Source organism: Notolabrus celidotus, chromosome 13 (assembly GCF_009762535.1).
Source record: "Notolabrus celidotus isolate fNotCel1 chromosome 13, fNotCel1.pri, whole genome shotgun sequence".
Lineage (NCBI taxonomy): Eukaryota > Metazoa > Chordata > Actinopteri > Labriformes > Labridae > Notolabrus > Notolabrus celidotus.
The window spans coordinates 3,446,959-3,467,672 of NC_048284.1; the positions used below are offsets into that span (position 1 = coordinate 3,446,959).

Genomic DNA, 20,714 nt, shown 5'->3' on the forward strand with positions numbered 1-20,714 from the left:
AAAACTGGAGTTTTCTGCCTTCAAAGCGGCTGCAGGGTTCTAAAAGTATCTTCCAGGTTTTGTCCAGGTGGATTATTTAGATCATAATAAGGTAACAGGTCTGAATCCTCCCCCCACCCCTGCTCTCACCACTGCAGAGTGAGCTGAGTCTGCTTCTTCTTATCCTTGATGATTTGACTGATCGTCTTCCTGGAGGAAGAGAGGCTCTCTTTGATGGTCAGGTCGGGGTTAAAGTCCAACAGGTCCTGGTCTTCCTCTGAGGATGGAGTCTCATTACTGTCCTCAGCTTCTGACGAGACACGCGTAAAAAAACAGCACATATGGTAAGGTCATGAAAAACAGACAAGTGCGCATTAATCAAAGAAGAACACGTTTTGAAAACAAGCAGCAACCTCTGGTCTTAAAATATGAAGCTGACGCGGAAGTGTTATAAACTGCAGTTCCTCGAGCGTCCACTTGAGGCTGGCTGCAGAAACACAGGAAACCACATACACACCCATTCAAAGAAGACGATCTTTACAGCAGAAATAAACATGTTTACAGCCTGGTTCAAAAAACAGTTAAGGTCTGAATAGCTCATTTCTCCATAAGCTAGGGGTGAATGTTTTTATACCTCAGTATTTCCGAAGATATTAAACTTAGGATTTATGCCCAAATAAGGGCATAGCTGACTTGATTGACAGGCGGGAACACTGTAGCTGTTAGCAAGGAGGCTCAAAGCCCGCCTCTTTACCTCACACTAGCTCGGACGAAGTTAGATTGAGTTCATCATTTCCAATATGGCGCCCGCTGATGATCGGCTTCAAAACAGCGCTTCAGAAACAGATGAGTGACGTCACGGATGCTACATCCATTTATCACTTTGTCCACAGAGGGGCGCCAAAACTAAAGTTCCTCACAGGAGCTTTAATACCCTTCAAAAGAACGTTTTCAATGTTGTTTTTTGGGGTGCATTTCTGCCCTTAATGGATAGGACAGCTGATGAAAGAGGAAATGTGGGGAGTAGAGAGGGGGGGAATACGTGCAGCAGGTGGTTGTGGCCAGAAGTTGACCCATAAGGTGCACGCTTGAAATGCTAGACCAACAGCGCCTTACCTTCTCTATGTTTAAAGCTTCAACTCAAGGCAAGATGGTGTTAAAGTAGAAGTACACAAGTGCTCCATTTACACTTTGTAAAGTCGTGTTTTCAAAGGTGCTGTTAAAACAGTTTTAGGTGTTATTGTTGAAGCATTCAGAGCAAACTCAGAGCCAACTTTTCTGACGTTGAAAATGTTGAAGAAATGCTCTGAGGAGAGATGTTTCTATAAAGGTGAGGCTTTTAAGGTTCATTAGATTTATATAGTGTGAGTTTATTTAAAAGCAGCAATATTAAGACTATAGATTGTTTCTGCTGTGTGTGTGAATCATCATGCTTAAGGCCTGAGGAGAAAAAAATCTCTGGGTTGTAGCACGTGTAGTTGTAGCACGACCATGAGGCCATTTTCAGTCCCTTTCTTTCCCTCTGCAGATCTCAAAAACGCACAAAGTAAAACAGATTTAAAGAGTTTTAGGGGATAATTTTTTTAGACATAAGAGGGACATTAGAACAAGCAGTGTTTTAAAGAGTGATTTTTTTAATGTATTTTGTAATTGAGAGTGGTTGTTCCTTTACCTGATTTAATCCCAGAGTCATCCTCCTGATGAAAAAGAGTCTGTTTCTTAAAGTCTGTGTGTGTTTCCTCCGGTGAGCTGCACAAAGTCTTTGTTAGAGAGTGAATAAGAAAAACTCCATCCCTGGTTGAACCGTCGCTGCAGCTGCGTTTCATCGGCATGGTCACATAAAATAAATGTTGATGAATCAATCAACCAAAGAAAAAAAAAACAAGAAGAAAAGTGGAGTCAGCCTGTTGTGAGGTGAAGAACAAATCCACTGCAGCTCATTTGGTCCCTCAGATCTGCAAACAATCCTTTAAGCACTTCTTATCAATCCCATTTTCACGTCCAAGAACAGATAAAAACATCCCTCTTCTTTTTAAGATCACAGTTTGAAGAAAAGGAGAGAAATGTGCCGTTCTGGTAAACCTCACAGATCAACCTCTCAGACTAATAATAAGTCAGTGCTGTGGAAAGGCAGAGCTAATGAAGCTGGGGATGCATTCATCATATTTACAGAAGACTAAGGCTAATCCAGGTTATTAATGATTAACAGAAAAACCCTCATCCATCTGTCCATCCATCCATCCTGCCTGCCTCAGTTATCCGGCCCTTTGTATGCATAAAAACAGCCTGATGTGAACCAGAAATATAAGATTTATATATATATATGAAGAGTTAGTTTAACCACAGAGAAACCTAACTTAAAAAAAGAATCCCTTTGTTTCAAACTGAGAAAGAAATACTAAAATAAAGATCTGTTTTTTTAAGACCAGAAATCCAAAACCAAAGAGAAGAACTATAAAACCTGTTAAATCAGAAACAAAATAACATTTCAAAGGTTTTGATTGGTTACTGATTTAAATTAATTGATCTTTAAGTCAATTATTCAACTATAGTTGTTTCTACACTACTGCTGCAATCCATTATATTTCAATTATTGACTAATAAACCACTCCATTACTGGTTTATGTAATTTTTAAAAAGTAAAATAATCTCCATATCAATTTTTCTGGTTCTTTAAATGTAAGCTCTGGAAAAAAAGTAATACTATGAGTTTTATTCTGGTATGTGTATATATATATTTTATTTTACATTCTCTGACATTTTTTAGACCAAATAATCATTTGATTATTGATAACCTTTAGGTAATAATCATATTAGAATTTCTGATAGTTTCCAAATAGTATGGAAGCCCTAAAAGAACATGATAAAATACATTTTGTTTTCTCTGTTTTCTTGAGATAACCACTTATTTTTCTCGTTATCTCAAGATCACAAACTTTGTTTTCTCAATGTAACAAGAAAAATAAGTTGAGATCTTGAGAAAAAAGAGAAAATAAAATGTATTTAATCATGTTCTTTCAGGGCTTCTGTACTAAAAATAAAAGGAGCACATTTATATGTATGGTACCCACGTAACTTCAGTTAATAGGTAAGGACTGTATTCAGTTTCTTTAATTATTCTGTGTTTTTCACAAACATTGTTAATAAAATTTTGCCTCAGTAAAGAAAAAAATAATGAAAAAAATGTTACAAGAAAATTAGTTGAGATTTTGGGGTAACTAGCTTTGTTTCCTCGAGATAACGAGAAAATTAACTCGGTATCTTGAGTAAACAAATATAAAATAAAATGTAATAAATCATGTCCTTTTAGGGCTTCCGTACATAAATGTGCTCCTTCTATGATTAGTACAGAAGACCTAAAAGAACATGATTAAATACATTTTATTTGATCTGGTTTCTGGTCTTATTTTTCTCGTTATTTCAAGAAATCAAATATAAAAATAGAAGATATTTAATCATGTCCTTTTAGGACTTCCGTACATATGTATAAATGTGCTTCTATTATATTTAGTAGACCTCAAAGAACATGATTAAATACATTTTATTTTCTCTGTTTTCTGGTCTTATTTTTCTTGTTATCTTGAGAAAACAAATATAAAAATAAAAGGTATTGAATCATGTCCTTTTAGGGCTTCCATATATGTATTTGTGCTCCTATTATGTTTGGTACAAAAGCCCTAAAATGACATGATTAAACACATTTTATTTGATCTATTTTCTGGTCTTATTTTTCTCGTTATTTCAAGAAAAGAAATATAAGAATAAAATGTATTGAATCATGTCCTTTTAGGGCTTCCGTACATATGTATAAATGTGCTCCTTTTATAGTAGACCTCAAAGAACATGATTAAATACAATTTAATTTCTCTGTTTTCTGGTCTTATTTTTCGTGTTATCTTGAGAAAACAAATATAAAAATAAAAGGTATTGAATCATGTCCTGTTAGGGCTTCCATATATATTTTTTGTGCTCCTTTTATGTTTTGTACAAAAGCCCTAAAATTACATGATTAAACACATTTTATTTTCTCTGTTTTCTGGTCTTATTTGTCTTGTTATTTCAAGAAATCAAATATAGAAATAAAAGATATTTAATCATGTCCTTTTAGGGCTTCCGTACATATTAATAAATGTGCTACTTTTATATTTAGTAGACCTCAAAGAACATGATTAAATACATTTTATTTTCTCTGTTTTCTGGTCTTATTTTTCGCGTTATCTTGAGAAAACAAATAAGAAAATAAAAGGTATTGAATCATGTCCTGTTAGGGCTTCCATATATGTATTTGTGCTCCTATTATGTTTTGTACAAAAGCCCTAAAAGGACATGATTAAATACATTATATTTTCTCTGTTTTCTGGTCTTATTTTTCTTGTTATTTAGAGAAAACAAATTTAAGAATAAAATGTATTGAATCATGTCCTTTTAGGGCTTCCATACATATGTATAAATGTGCTTCTTTTATATTTAGTAGACCTCAAAGAACATGATTAAATACATTTTATTTTCTCTGTTTTCTGGTCTTATTTTTCGTGTTATCTTGAGAAAACAAATATAAAAATAAAAGGTATTGAATCATGTCCTTTTAGGGCTTCCATATATATGTATTTGTGCTCCTATTATGTTTTGTACAAAAGCCCTAAAATTACATGATTAAACACATTTTATTTTCTCTGTTTTCTGGTCTTATTTGTCTTGTTATTTCAAAAAATCAAATATAGAAATAAAAGGTATTTAATCATGTCCTTTTAGGGCTTCCGTACATATGTATAAATGTGCTCCTTTTAAGTTTAGTAGACCTAAAAATGACATGATTAAACATATTTTATTTTCTCTGTTTTCTGGTCTAATTTTCTCATTATCTCAAGAAAACAAATTTAAAAATAAAAGGTATTGAATCATGTCCTTTCAGGGCCTCCGTAGAGCAGAGATATTTTGAAGGCGTCTTCCAACGGTACGCGAAGATCGAAATGACGTCATACCTTTAATTCAGAAAGTAGAAACAGGAAGTGAGACACAGGCACGTGCCCTCCTGACCTCCTGACACCCCGAGCATCGTTTACCTGACAGCAGGTGGGAGACATGAGGAGGAACAGAAGGTAAGAAACAGGTGAAGCAGGGAGATCTCTCACACCTGGTCCCTCCAGACTCTGAGGAGGAGAACCTGAGATTAAACAGCTGTTTGAGATTAAACAGCTGTTTGAGGTTGAGGTGTGCGGGCACGCTGGATGACCGTTAGCTGTGAGGTTAGCTTTAGCATGCTCTGTAGTTAGCTTGAAGTTAGTTTACCTTTTTAGTCTAACTTCGGCTGAATGTCTATAAAACATATGAACTCCACTTTTAAGAGTCTGCAGAGTCCCGTTAGTTTACCTGGGCACCCTGTTGTAAGCTGTGGGTTTAAGGAAGAGTGTTATCTTTACATTTGACTCAGTAATATGAGGAAAATAACGGTTAACTATGTTAGCTAGCTACATCTTGAATCAATCCCCTCCTACATCCAGATTAGGGATGTACTTTTTAATTATTCTCTGTGATCGATTTTTGGAAATGTTAACCATCAATTATCGATTAATTGAAAAAAAAAAAAACCATTATTATTCTTACGTCAAAAACAATGCCAAATAGGTTGTTTTCCCCCTGAATTTTATTTTCTACAGCAACAAAATGCAAATAACTGACGAGATTGAATAGGAGTACATGTTTGACACGCAGAATATCAACGATCAGGCTCATTAAAATATTATCCGCGGACATAATCTTATAAAGTGAAGGCTCATGATACTAACAGAAACGTACTTCAGACTCACAGTGTCCAGTTTTCTGTCTACTCGTTCTTATTGAGAAAAATAATCATGTGTATTCGGTCAGGTGTCAGCCAGGAGCGCAACCGGGTCAGAATCAGTCCCGCTTGAGAAAAGCTCAGACGGCTCTGATGTTGCTGCTCTGTAAACGTAGCGTACCAGAATTTCCCACCTGTCTGTTGCCTTTGTATCCAAAGGTGGGAAATATCCTGTTTAAAGCTGTCAACCTTTGTGTCCGTGTTGTTGTTGGCAGCAGTTTTGTATTGATCCTCTTTTAAAAAGCGCACGTGGAGACCTGACGCACAGCCGCCAGCTGAGCGTCTCCGCTGTGCGCAACACCTTCAGTCAGCTGATTCACATCCAAACATGCTTTAAACTTCAAACACCTCCCTGATAGATGAGTGTAATATGAGACCACATGATGTTTGTTCCACGTGACGGAAAATTGATGACAAAAATGTGTGTTTCGAGTAATTTCTTAACAATCAATTAATCGATAATCGATTAATTGTGGTCATCCCTAATCCAGATGTTTGTTATTTGACATTCAATCAAAGCTAGTTCATCTAGATCAGGGGTTCCCAAACTTTTCAGCCCGTGACCCCCAAAATATAGGTACCAAAGACTTGCGACCCCCACTGTCCCTCAAAGTGATTTAATGTGGCTTCATTTATCTGATCTGCAGAAAATGACCCTACCTATATGAGCATGTGGCTGTGTTTCCTGTGCCATTATGAATTAACCTACTGCTACTGATGCTTTTGATAATTAAAGATTCACTAATCCTAAACTTAGGAGTCATCTGGCAAAAAGAAAGGCAGAAAACTCATTACATTTTCTATTTTCAAGGTTTTATTTAAAGTTTAGCTACTATTTTTGTTGATATTTTTTACAATAAATGGGTAAAATTAACTATTTTTAGATAACTTTTGTCATTCAACTTTTTTTATTGCATTTTTTCAGTATGTCTTTGTTCATCACAAGTTAACAAATTATATATAAGTAACACAAAACCAACAAAGAGAAGAAAAAATAAATAAATACAAAAAATACAACAATAATAATGATAATAAAGGAATAATCATAAATAACAGTACAACCAAAAATGAAGATAAACATAAGAAAACAAGCTAAATAAACAGAAATAAATAATAATAAATAATTTGAGAAAAAAAACACATTCTGGAAGACATCTAAGGCCCCCCCATTTGTGTCTCGCGACCCCCCAGGGGGTCCCGACCCACACTTTGGGAACCCCTGATCTAGATAACCTAGATTTGATGTCCTCTAATGATCTTTGAATTAATTTTCACTTATTTATATGCTCTAATACCCTTTTGAGACTGCATTGTAAAAGAACTAGGTGTATTGACAAAGCAGTATATTCATTACTTCTCATGTAGTGGTGCCACATTTGGAAAAAAGTGCATTTAAACAGGGTGGCCAACTTTGAGTGTGATTTTTATGACATAGACCTTATCACATAAATTTGCATTAAATCATGTGCACTTATTTTTTAAATTTAATTTAATTTTAACTGTCTTCAGAAACATATTTTAAAATAATTTTATTCCTTTAGAGTTCTTTTGGGGGAATTTTATGTCTTTTAAAATATGTTTTATTTCTTTATCTTGACTTATGTGTTTTTTGTTGTTTTTTTCAATATATTTTTATTGATTTTTCATGGACATTCATTCATAATAATCAGGGATACAATGTTGAATATAGACACAAATATCCATAGTATAGTCAAAATTAGCCTAGAAAGGAACATCAAGGGTGCAGGTAGAATGTACCAGACATCACTAAACCAACAACAATCATTAGATAATAATAATAATAATAATATTCAATATATGAGAAATTGAAGAGTGTATTAAAATGTTAGAATAAATAACAAAAGCAAAAAAACAAATAAAAACAAAAAAAACACACACACACACACACATACACACACAGGAAACCATCCCAAGTGCTATGAAAGTTCTGGAGACTTATTCATTTAGACTTATGTGTTTTTATTAATTGTCTGTTTGACTTTGCCGCCCATGTAAAGCACTTTGTAACTCGGTTTTGAAAAGTGCTCTACAAACAAAATTATTGTTATTATTATTATTATTAATATTTTGATCACATATGGATTTAACATAAGACTTTTTGAGCGTCCGACACTTAATTCCCTGCATTCTGTTGAATATTTATGTGACCATTTGTGGTGGAAATTAAATTGTGTAAAAGGAAAACACAAAATTATTGATACATATGTAAGAAAAAAAATAAAAATGAAAGTCTCTGAAAGAAGCTTATAATTTAGTAAAATGAATTTGTTATTTTTCATGTGGTCTTTTTAAAAACTAAATAGTGGAATTTAAATTAGAGGTAAATATTAAAATAAGATCAAACACTTAAATCATCAAAGACTTTCTGGGGGTGTTGAAAGAAACTCCCAAATCTGTAGGAGTCAGGGGTCCCAATCATTCAGGTAGAGATAACAGAGATAGCTTAGCTCAAATAAGGGATGCCTTGCTGTATTTTAGTTTTTTACTGCAGTAGTTACACTAAAGCAAATTCATTGTGCCTCTACTGTACGGCCACTATTTGGCAGCTACTGGAAATTTTAAGGTGGAGTAATTACTTTTGCATTACTCTGAAAGAGTTAATGTCGTGTCAATAAAGCCACCTTAAAGGTGACATATCATGCAAAATGGACTTTTTAATGGTTCTTTACCTGAAATATGTGTCCCTGTCTACAAACCCCCCGAGAATGAAAAGAATCCATTCTGCCCCTGTTCTGATTTCTACACCTTTCTGTAAATGTGTCTGAAACGAGCCGTTTCAGACTTCCGTGTTTTTGTTACGTAACAACAATATCCGGTCTGTCACGGAGTCAGAGCTCGGAGCTTGTTCAGCCCATAGACTGTATAAAATACAACTCAACCCCTCCTCTGTTTTTCATTACCTGCACACGTGTGCTAACAAGGAGCTTAGGAGGGAGGCATGCTAGTTGTAGGCTGTCTTAATAAACACAAAGGTCGGTTTTACTCCCCACGTCTGCAGATTTGAAGATCTAGTGGATGATTTTTATTTGTCATGGATAAGTGCTAGCGCTAATTAGCATAGCCACATAGCTACATGTTCATAGCTGTAGCTGTAGCTGTGTACGAAGACACACGTCGACATACTGACAAATAAAACAACAAGAAACACTAAATCTGTGACCAATCCTTCAGAAAGGTCCCGCTGCCTTTCTGGCAGAAGTCGGTTTTACTCCCCACGTCTGCAGATTTGAAGATCTAGTGGATAATTTTTTTTATCATGGATAAGTGCTAGCGCTAGTTAGCATAGCCACATAGCCACATGTTGGTAGCTGTGTACCAAGACACACGTCGACATACTGATAAATAAAACAACAAGAAACACTAAATCTGTGACCAATCCTTCAGAAAGGTCCTGCTACAGGTGCCTCTCCATCAGGATCAGATTCTGGATCAGATTCAGAGGGTTGAAGTAACGGGATCTCTGAGCAGCCGTGTATATTCAGCCAACATGTAAACATTAGATCAACGTGCTGGAGAGCCGAGGCCACATCCACTTCCTGAGGGGGCGTGGTCAGAGAGAAAACAGACTGTTCTGAGGAGGACTGAAGAAGAGGGTTTTTCAGGCAGACCAAAATCTGATTTCAAAGTGTTTTTTTGAGCATAAACTTTAAAGACATGTTTTGGGGACCTCTTAGACCAATATATGTTGATGAAAAAAGCGTGATATGTCACCTTTAAATCTCAAAACCATAACTGACCGTTGTGTTCGTTTTTTGATAGTCTCACGTTCATTGTCTCTGACAGAAGTTACTCAGAGTCAGGGCAGATCAGATTCATATGTTGAAACAGCTGACCGATAAACACAGAGGTATGAGAGCGTGAGACTGGTGCTGAGAGTTGGCAACCCAGTTATATGTTATTATTCCCCTTTTGAGGCTGAATTATATGAGAACATGGTGTATTGACAAGGCAGGATTCTCTTCTGTGGTAACTATCAGTTATTTATTATGATCTACTTTAGACTCCATGGCTGTCACTGAAATATAAGCAGTGATAAAAGTCTACTGAGTCCAGTTTTTACAGCCCAAAATGAGAAATTTCCCATTATATAAGAAAGTTTTTTCTAAGAAACACTTTAATGGCAATCAAGAAATGAAAAATAATTTAATCATATTAGGATGTATGCATTAATGTCAATGCATGCTTTTGAAGGATAACATCAGAGCTGGTTTTGATCTGCCTATAAATCAAAAAAAAAAAAAAAGGTACATTCATTTATTTGTGATTCTTTCCTCAGATTCTGTGTACGATGTGAGCATTGTTGATGCTGCTGCCATGCAGTCAGTGGTGGGCTCCGAACATCAGAGGTAAGTAAAACAACATTCAGATAAACTCTAATATATTGTATGAAGGCATTATTCTCTGAGTATGTTGCCAGTTTTTTTTACAGCTAAGCTATTCAATAGAGTTATGATTCCAAAAGCAAAAACTCACCAGACTTTTATTTTAGGATTGTGTTCAAACTTAAGTAAATGTGAAACCACTATAACAGGATATTGCATTTTTTTTAGATGCATCTATACTTATTCTCATTTTGCCACTTTCCCCTATTTGTCAGGATACTCTATGCCAAATTTCATACCTGGATATAACAGAATGCAATTTTAACACCTTATTTTATAGATTTAGATTATCATGCCAGGAGCAAAAAAGGGGTTTTTGGCCCTGAAACGGCCCTGAGTTAAGAGTGCTCATCATCATCTTGAGATGGCCCAAGGATATAGGCTAACTGGAAATACTAGTGAAAAAAAGGTAGCAAAAACATCCTGAGGGCTGGGCCTGGCTCCCGGCCTAACTACAACAACTAATTCTACTTACTTGTATTTGTTTGAAAATTTGTCCAAAATCTAATTTGATGCTAGTAATCAGTCCCTCCAGGAAGTTGCGATTTCGCGATTGCAACTATCAATGCAAATTCAACCAATCAGCGCGATTTTTTCGCGGCCTTGCAATTTTATACAATCACCGCAACTTTCCCGCAAATTTGACCAATCACCTTAACCTCAGCCCCTGTGCGTCATCGGTTTTGTCATCAATTTCACTTCATTGGAACATAAACATCAGTCCTCACTTGATCGGCACTTTTCAACAACAAAACACGCACAGAGAACGGGTGAAAAGAGAGAGGACAGCAGGCAGGACAAGTGACCATGACAACGTTGTTACAGATTGAGGGACACAGTGTTAGCTTGGTCTCTACCTGCAGCAGGTGTGCTTTATGAACCAGCTCTCCTCACCTCCATGCATCTGTCTCATCTTCATACATGATTTTTACCCCTGGTGAGCGTTAGTGACAAAGACACAACCGGTGGACGTCTGTTTACTATTTGAGGTTTGACGTTTTTGCCGCCATTACTGTAAAAAGCTCCACGTCTAAAGCTTGATTTAATCCAGTTTGGTGATACATCAGACACATTCAGTAAGTTTTGATCAACTCATAGTCATCAAAGATGCAGATTCATTTCAGAGTGCCGTGAACTGACTGTCAAGTGCCTGTGTCCCTGCGAGGTGCATTCAGGGACCGTAGTAAATGTGAAATACAGCCCTTTCATGGCATTTTTCTGTGAAACAAGAGAATCAAAATACAGTCAGTGGCCACATCAATAATGTTTTCTAAAAACAACTGTAATTTAGCGTATTTACTTGCCCCTGAGATGTTATTGGGGGGAAAAAGCAAAAAAAAAATTGCAACTTTCACCGCAATTTTTTCAAAAAGCTGTCGCAAATTCAGGCTTTTTGGGCCGCAACAATCACAAAAAAATCCCACGGAATCCTGGAGGGACTGAGTAATGGAGTCGTCTATAGAGCTTTTATTACATCAGTTGCGCCATGCTTGGCTCTGAGGTCTTGTGGTAGAGAAGTCTGGTTTCTGAAATGCATGAAGCCTTTAACCCACCAAAATGTAAAATACACTTTTATGGTTGATAAAATAATCCACTTAAATTTGCAGGTCTCAGACTTGTGGTCAGTCTGCACCATGTGCTCTTTGGCCAGTGGACCTTAAGCTAACTCACTTGGACTGGAACCCTGAAGCAACCCTGATACACTTCCAGGGGCAGTATCTTACCATATGCGAACTTGACTACAGCATCCTCCAAGGAGAAATACAGAATATACCAAAGACTAAAGCTGCAGTGAATATCGGAGAGTTCTGCCTTGCAGAAGATGCGACTTCAGCCCGGTGGTACAGAGGGAGGGTTCAGAACCTAAAAGAGGGCCTGTTTGATGTGTTCCTGGTAGATCATGGTAATGTCCTGAGTGTTGACATCGCCCACATATCTCCCTGTTCAAGTGACTTGTTCATCCTTCCTCCAAAGATAGTGTGTGGCTTTCTTGCAAATGTGCTTCTGCTTCAAGGTTTTTCTCACTCTGTAGTTGAGGAGTACCTTTCAAGCCTGATTGGACAAAGTGTCACAGGTTTCATCCAAGCCCTCCTTCCTCACAAAGTGCTACTGTTGGAAGCCTCCGACATCAACAAAGACCTGGTTCAACATGGGTTTGGGAGGCATGTGGACACAGATACTTTTCTCCTTCTGGTTGAGATGCTAACAGAAGTGCCTCTCAAACAAAACACAGAGCCAGTTCCTGACTTACTCATTGAAAAGCCAAGAGGACAAGAATTTAGCTACAAACCATCCAGTTTGCAGGGGAATGAACAAATTCTGTCATTTTGTGGACCTAGACTTCCCAGTGGGACACAGGCTAAAGTGCATTTGACTGCTGCTGTCAACCCTGGGCTGTTTTACTGTCGGATGGCTGATAAGGAAACAGATCTTTGGGAAATGTCAAAGAAACTGGCTGAAGTTTGTGAATACAGAACCAAAGACCACAATCAAAAGACAACAGAAAACCTGGGTTTATTCTGCTCTGTTAAAGGGAAAGATGGGGAATGGTACAGAGGCTTTGTGCAGTATCTCCCAGTCAACTCTCGAGTTAGAGTTTGGTTCATCGACTGTGGGTTCTTTGAATCTGTCAAAGTTGAGGACATCCATATGCTGCCCTCAGATATCTACTCAACACCCACCATGGCGTTCCCATGCTCACTGTCATGCCTCAGTGATCAGGATGAGGCGCTCAAAACTCAACAGTTGAGTTTCCTCAAGGAAGGCTTGCTTGGAAAAGTGTTAGAAGTGGACATCAGAAGTTTTGATGAAGAAAAGCATCTGTACTGTATCACATTAATCAGTGCTGAAGATATCTGTGCAAAGAACACCAAACCCCTTCAAGAGATTCCTGACATGAAGGGCGAGTCAGTTTTTGGGGCGGAAGAATCGTCAACTCAGAGTAGCTATTTGAATTTTGAGGCAATCCTGGGAGAAGCTTTGGGTCAAACACTGGAAGAAGAACAGGTTGAAGTCAGCTCTGTCTTTGTGGGCTATGTTGAACATGTCCATAATCCAAACTACTTCTGGGTCAGAACACAGAAACGCAATCATGAGTTTGAAGAAATGATGACCAAACTGGCAGAACACTTCAATCAAGTGAAGATGGATGAAGATGTACTGTTGAATCCTGAGCCAGGGACAATGTGCTGTGCAGTTTTTGAGGAAGACATGCATTACTATAGGGGTGTAGTGACAGACACTCTTGAGCATGGAGCTGAAGTCTTCTTTATCGACTTTGGCAACATCGAGAAAGTCCCACAGATGTTGATCAAGAAGATACCTGAGACATTTGCCAGCAAATCAGCGTTTGCCTTTTGTTGTACGCTTGTTAATGTTGTTCCTTTGGATGAGGTGTGGACCAGCACCACCTCTGACTTTTTTAAACAAGCTGTGTCAGACAAAGTCCTGCAAGTCCACGTTGTTCAGATGAGAAAAAACAAATGTGTCGTGGATCTCTTTGAGATGGGGAGTGAAAGCAATGGGAGTATCACGGAGCTGCTGATCTCCTCAAAACAAGCTGAATTCTGGAACAACATTCGCACAGAGCCTGTGCTGTGGGAAAGCACAGAAAAAACAAGTTGCCCAAGATCTGATGTGGCAGCAGACATGAATGGGTGTAACACGCAATGGGAGGACTGCGAAGAGGATATCAGCAAAAAGGAAACTGAGCAGCCCAAAACCCTGGTTAGTTTCAAAGCGTTAAGCATTAATCCAGGGTGTGATTTCGCTGTGCGCTGCACTAACATCAGCTCTCCAACAGATTTCTGGTGCCAGCCTCAAGATACGTTTCAAGATTTGGAGAGAATGATGGATGAAGCTCAGAAATATTACTCAGCTCACAGAGTCCCCATCAAATCAGAGGATTCATGTTGTGTTGCCAAGTCTACTCGAGATGGAAGATTCTACAGGGCCATTTTGAGAGGAAAACAGAACATGCATTCCAAAGTTATATTGGTCGACTATGGCCATAGCATCATAACCAAGGATCACAATCTGCAGGCAGTAATACCAGAATTGACTCATTTGGAAGGACAAGCCTTCAGGTGCAGCCTTTACAACATTATTGAACCTGCTGATCCCAAGAACTCAGGGGATTGGAGTCAGGAGGTGCTGAGCTTAATGAAGGATTTCACCAGCTCTGGTTCCTTAAGATGCCAAGTTGTCTCCCAGTTGAATGTGAAAAACAAAGGGCGGTATAATGTTGTCGACCTCTACAACCCCAAAACCAAACAAAGTATAACGAAACTGCTCTTGGAGAAGGGTCTGGCGAGAGAGGTGACTATCTCAGAAAGGCATCTTTCAACGGTGTTCCCCGAGTCTTTTGCCTACTCTTCATTTGATCTGACTCCTGGAAAAGAAGAGCAGGTTTTCATCACTCATGTAAGCAGTCACTGTGAGGTCTACTGCCACCTTGAGAGAAACACTGACGATATTGAGGAGCTCGAAAAGACAATCTCAGTTGAGAGTGAGAAAATGTTGGAAGCCAGTACAGAAACTGTTGTGGGGAAGCTGTGCCTGGCAAAATACTTGGATGGCAAGTGGTACAGGGGCTTGATCAATCCTGTTGAGTCACCTCTGCATCTTAATGTCTTCTTTGTGGATTATGGTAACACCAGCGTATCCGAGAAAACTCATGTCAGGTTCATCCCCAGAGACTCTGTTGAGCTCTTGTACACACCCATGCAGGCAGTGAAATGTAGCCTTGCGTCACTGTCCAAAGGAGAAGTCTATGCAGAGGTAAAGACATTGCTTGACAACGTTATTCTCAACAAAGAAGTGAGAGCCGTCATAGTTGGAAAGAGTGATGATGGTTCATTTGATGTCAAACTTTTTGACGGAGATGTGAACATCAATGAGAAGGTAAATGACCTCATTCTCAGTCTGTTACCGAAACCAAAAACAGTTGTGAGTTTTGCCACAAGAAGCAGCACTAAGATGAAAAATAAAACTCTCCTCAAAGGAGACAGAAAGATTTCAGTCAGATGCAAGACTTATCAAAAAGGCCAGTCTTCAAGGTTTCCCACATCAAATGCCCACAGTAGCACTAACGTTTGGAGGGCATCCCCCAAAAAGACAGGGAACACAAAAAATGTTCATGGAAAAAAACAGCGAGCACAAAAGTGCCCAAAAGGCGATGATGGGGACACAAAGACTTGTGTTCCTGCAAAACCTCAAGAAACCTCTTGCGTAAAAGAACAGAAAGAGTCCCTCGATACAAATCCAAAGACCAAGCATCCACAACCCAAAAGAGAAGCAGAGATTCCTCAAGTCTCATCTTTGCCTGACATCAAAGTGTGTGCTGGTTTCAAGGCAAAGTGTTTTACCACCCATGTGGACTCTGTCAGCAGTTTTTTCCTTCAGCTGTCAACAGATGAACCTGACATCTTGAAAATGGTTGAAGATCTCAACTCGAGTGTCATCAAAAACACCTTGAAGGCTGCCTCATCTTTGAGAATCAATGACCTTGTTCTAGCCGAGTATGAGGAAGATGGTGCTCTGTATCGTGCCGCTGTGAAGGACAACGAAGGAAGTTCCTGTCTCAAAGTGGAGTTTGTGGACTATGGAAACTCAGCAGTCATAGGGAAGGAGAAGATTTACTCCATACCGAAGGAGTTTCTTGCTCAGCCAAGATTCAGTATCCCATGCTCTCTATTGGATGCCAACATGTTTGAAAGTGACGAGTCTTTCACTGAAGCTGTCATGGAGGAGCCTCTCTTGGTGGATTTTGTCAGTGAGTGTGGATCTCAGTGGAAAGTCAAGGTTGAGATCATTAAAGCAGCAGTTGGACTCCCAGATACCGTTGAAACTGATGTTTCGAGTAGTGCCGAAATGGAAAAAGAAAGGGATGCCCCTGAGAGTGCACCCACAATAGAAGAGAAAGTGAGCTCCTGTAGAGACAACAACTTTACAAAAGCAGTGATCCAGAGTGAAACAACTACTTCCCAAAGAACGCTGCATACTGCGACCCTAAAACCACCACTTACACCATTGCCATCCAAAGTGAAGGTGATTATCAGCATGCTCCGCAGAAGAACCATCAGAAACATAAGTGATTACAAGAAGAGTCAGAGGAAAACAAAAGTGAAATCCCCCAAAGCAAAGAGTGACCTTGCAATCACGCCGACAACTATCCAAGCTAAAGACACAGAGAACGCTACAATCCTGTCCGTCCTCGGGAACAGCAATTTTTACGTCAGACTGAACAAGACGAGCAAAGAGCTTGTTGCATTGCAAAGTCACATAACCGACAACCTTTCCAAGTGCAAGATGGTGGCTGAGGAGGATGTCAAAACAGGCCTTCAGTGCTTAGTTCAAGTAGACAAGGAGTGGCACAGGGCTGTTGTTCAACATGTAGGCCCAAGGAAGTGCGAAGCCTTCCTCGTGGATCATGGAAAAACAGAAGAAATCCCAAAGGACTCGATCCGACGACGTTGTAGTGGCCTGAAAAAAATCCACAACCTTGCAGTTTTGTGTCAAGTGAACTGCCTTGGGTTCAGTGAAGGAGTGTGTGCTGACAAACTGTGGTGTGAAACCCTCAAACCAATGGTGGGCAAAGAAGTCAAGCTGATGTTTGTGCGTCATTCAGGTGCTGATGATCTTTGGATGGTGGAGATCATCTTGAATGGACTGTTTCTCATTCCTCCAGCCCCATCGCAGAATAATGAGGACATTACTCCAACACCGAGTGAAAGCAGGAACGAGACAGAAAAAGGAGAATTGCATTTGGACTTGGACTTGGACACAAGCCCTCCTCAACAACTTACCTTTGCTCCTGTTGATCTAGACAAAGCTTACTCTGGGTTTGCTGCTGAAGTGACGACTCCTTTCCAGTTTTGTGTTGTTCTGGAAGACTTGCTTCTCGTTATGAACAAAGTGTCCATAAAGTTGGACAGCCTCCCCGAGCAGATGCCTCCTCTTCCTGAAGCCCACCTTGCTTCTGGAAACTGCTGCCTGATCAAATCCGAGTCCACAAACAAGTGGTGCAGGGCTGAAATTGTAAACCTGGACTCCACGGCGGTTCTATACCTGGTCGATTACGGCCATTATGAATGCATGCCGTGCAACGACCTATCCAAGCTGATGATGCTTCCAGAGGACATCAGAAACCTCCCAAAGATGACATACCCCAGCATCCTGAGAGGGGTGAAGTCAGTTCAAGGCAATGGGCAGTGGACTGATGAGGCGGCGGTCTTCTTCCAGCAGTGTTTGTACCAGAAGAACCTCCAGATCTTCTTCAGGGAGTTTGTATCAAACTCACACTGGAAGGTGGACATCCTGGCTGATGGCGTCCATGTTGCCAAGGAGCTGGTGGATGCTGGACACGCCAGTTATTTAGACAACATGCTTGGACTGAGGTATGTTCTTGGTACTTTGTATTTATGAACATTTTTAATGAAGTTTATCTACAGAACTTGTTTCGTGATTAGATTCTTAGATTTCAATCGGTATCAGATCCAGCCCATTCAGAAAGAAGTTACATTCCCATTAAGAGGATGGTGTGTGCCATTTGTTATTCAGCTCAATATCCTCCTAACACTTGATTTAAACCTTTCTTCCTCGTTGGAGTAAAATTATTCTCACTGCACATATCTATTCCACATGACGTACGTTTCTTCTTTGGTTATTCTAGCCCAGGGGTGTCAAACATGCGGCCCGTGGGCCAAAACCGGCCCCCCAGAGGTTCCAATCTGGCCCACGGAACGACTTTGCAAAGTGAACAAAGACATTAACTGCAATTTTTCAATAAAAGTGACTACTATTTTTAGATTTGTCCACTGGGGGTCGCATAAAAAAACTTTTTTTCTGGGACTTTTTTTCTCAAAGTGAGAAAATAGATGACTTGCTGTTTGCATAATCCGGTTGAGATTAATAAAGACTTTTTAGAGCACTATAAGATGATCCACTAGCACTACACCCCTGCATACAACACTGTCCAGCAAGCAAACTGTCCATACTGGAGCTGAGGGGTCCAAAATAATCAACTTTACCTTCTTCATTATTATAATCCATCTGTTCTTTTGCTGTAAACATTACACTCTGTGTATCAGGTGAATGGGTAACCTGTGTGTTCGGTGTGTTTGCAGCAGGTTTCAGGGCTTAAAGAGTAAAATATTCGACCCCACTGTGAGACTCATCATGGCAAAAAATACAACAGCTGTTTTTGTAGAAAGACAGTTCATTAAATGTGAACATTTTCAGAATGTACTTGTACTTTTTTACACTAAAACAAAGGGAAACATGTAGAGTTGTAGTTGTTTATAGATTATTATGTTATGATTTTACTGGTCCCGCCCACTTCAGATCAACTCAGGCTGTATGTGGCCCCTGAACTGAAATGAGTTTGACGCCCCTGTTCTAGCCTGAAAATGTCTGTAACTTGAAGTGGCGCTCACTGTGACTAAGTATTTGACGCTTTGGAATTGTGTCATCTCTAACGTCAGAGGTCAAATGAGTGTATATTTTAAAGCTCAGTATAAAAACTCACCTTGTTTCTGATGCATTCAGGTTCCAAGAACAGAGCCTCTGCACAGCCGCCCCGTGTGGCCCTGACAGTGAGGAAGAGTGTGCCCAGGACGACAATGGCTCTGATGGAAAGTCCAATGTTTTAGTTGAGTCGACTTATGAAGCAGAGGAGAAGATGCAGATCAGCTTCACGTCCGGATCTAGACAATGTAAGTATGGCCAAAAGAAGGAGGACCTGGATTAGTACAGACACACTTGTTTCCACCAGTGCTTGACAAACCTTCTCATCCTAATTGTTTTGAAATAATTCTTTATGTGCTCAAGGATAAAACATGTGATTACCAGGATAAGGTTATCAGTTTGTTTGTCCTCTGTTCCAGGTTTTCTGATGTGAAGGCAGCCTGCTTGAATGTCATGACTGAGATGAGTTTCAGGGTGCCTTGATGCCTTCCAACCAGCATCAGAAGACTCTCATGAGATGCTGCTTGCTTTATTATGTGCTTCTGCATTTTCAGTCACACTTACAAAAACGGATTGATTAGATCTCAGATCTGTCAATACGACCTTTAATTCACCTTAAAGTATTTTGATCCTTCTGTATTTCTTTAATGAAACAGATTTATTTCATTTTGTTCACTCAGTTGAGGTACTTCTCACAGTTTTGTTGAGTCAGCGGCACCGTGTTCGCTCCTAAAAAAGGAAGTCTTACATTTTAGTGTGATTTAAACAAGGTGTTATGGAGCATATGTCGCTGTATGTTCAGTTCATTTTGTGAATCTGTGATTTTTGTTGAAGAAAATTGAGTTGAACGTTTGTTTGTACTGATTAAATAAGAGAAGTATTAACATGTTGTTAAATTTGAAACATTTTATAGGAGTTTGTAAATATTTCTACATTGTTTTGTGTATTAGTTCCCTCTTAGTAAGATGTTTTTCACCAAATAGAAAGACAACTGACTTGTGAGTTTTTTACAGTTTGTTTGAACCTTTTATATTAAGTTCCTTGTGCTGAATAAATTTTGAGTTATGAAGCCATTTGAAGAAAAATTATATCCTTGTTGATGTTCCTGTTTTGATTTCTTAACTAGACGTAGGACAGATATTTTCATTACACATTAATTTTAAAAACTAACCTTAAATATAAAATAAGCCTGCAGAAATTCATGTTCATGGTCCACCACTAGAGGGAGCTGTTGTATCAGGAGTGATTGATTATAGACAGCAATGTGTGGACAAAGGTTAGGCAGTGCTGTTCAATACTTCAACATCTGTGTAAGTATTGAGAGTACAGTTGTGGCTCTTACAGGTAAAAAAACAAAAACAAAACAGTAGACCTGAGCTAGTTTGGTGTACTACTAGTACCATGGAGTACTGTAAACCAGTACCTATATGTTGTGTTTTCTGAGAGTGAAGTACATACTACATAATCCAAATCCTGGAAAAGCTATCTAAAAACTATCTTTGCAGTTTATATTTTGTACAAAAAAGAGCAATGATGCAAATAAAAGTGGAAATGAGTATAGAAAAGCGCATTTTCAGTGTATTCACCTAATATTTAAGCCTTCATACTCAATTCAACTTTATTTATAAAGCACCTTTCAAACATAAAAACATGCAGCCCAAGGTGCTTCACAGAATAACAGAGAGACAGAAAACAACAGCAATGGTAAAATTATAAAAAGGCATGATTATAAAAAAATACTTACAAATTAAATAAAATTAATACAGGGAAATTAATAAAATAAGTAATAGTGGAAAGAAAAGTTAAAAATGAGGTAGTGCTAACAAGATCAGGTGAATACAAGAAATAAATAAATAATTAAATTAGATAAATAAATGTTAAAGCAATAAGGATTCAAATAATAATAATAATGCAGTCCAGGGCTAAAAATAAATGACTCCAGTTTAAAAGCTAGATTAAAAAGGTAAGTCTTAAATTTACTTTTAAAAGCACCCAGAGAGCTCAACGTCTTAATGTCTAGAGGCAGA

General features: G+C 38.6%; 2 protein-coding genes across 3 annotated transcripts in view; one reads left to right on the forward strand and one right to left on the reverse strand.

Annotated features, from left to right (window-relative positions):
* Window positions 1-18,927, reverse strand: part of rfx6 (regulatory factor X, 6) — a 30,706-nt gene extending 11,779 nt beyond the window's left edge. The window contains exons 1-2 of one of the 2 annotated variants that reach the window (XM_034699714.1): window positions 18,749-18,927; window positions 130-289 (exon numbers count right to left, since the gene is read on the reverse strand). In XM_034699714.1, coding sequence (XP_034555605.1) covers window positions 130-289; window positions 18,749-18,764 — 176 coding nt within the window. In that variant the 5' untranslated portion in view covers window positions 18,765-18,927. Of the gene's footprint in view, window positions 1-129; window positions 290-1,651; window positions 1,812-18,748 lie in introns of those variants that run through there. The other variant, XM_034699712.1, reaches the window with a different exon arrangement.
* tdrd15 (tudor domain containing 15) lies at window positions 4,951-19,775 on the forward strand. The gene is made up of 5 exons (XM_034699711.1): window positions 4,951-5,078; window positions 10,116-10,185; window positions 11,829-17,618; window positions 18,769-18,935; window positions 19,107-19,775. Exons 2-5 carry the CDS (start codon window positions 10,154-10,156, stop codon window positions 19,118-19,120), a joined length of 6,003 nt encoding a protein of 2,000 aa, XP_034555602.1. The 5' UTR covers window positions 4,951-5,078; window positions 10,116-10,153; the 3' UTR covers window positions 19,121-19,775.
* Window positions 19,776-20,714: the final 939 nt, after the last annotated feature.

Bases quoted from the DNA above. Each gene is read 5' to 3' on its own strand.
- tdrd15 (XM_034699711.1), top strand. From the start codon at position 10,154: ATGCAGTCAGTGGTGGGCTCCGAACATCAGAG. The intron at 10,186-11,828 runs GTAAGTAAAACA...TTAAATTTGCAG, and splicing joins GTGGGCTCCGAACATCAGAG to GTCTCAGACTTGTGGTCAGT. The intron at 17,619-18,768 runs GTATGTTCTTGG...TGATGCATTCAG, and splicing joins GACAACATGCTTGGACTGAG to GTTCCAAGAACAGAGCCTCT.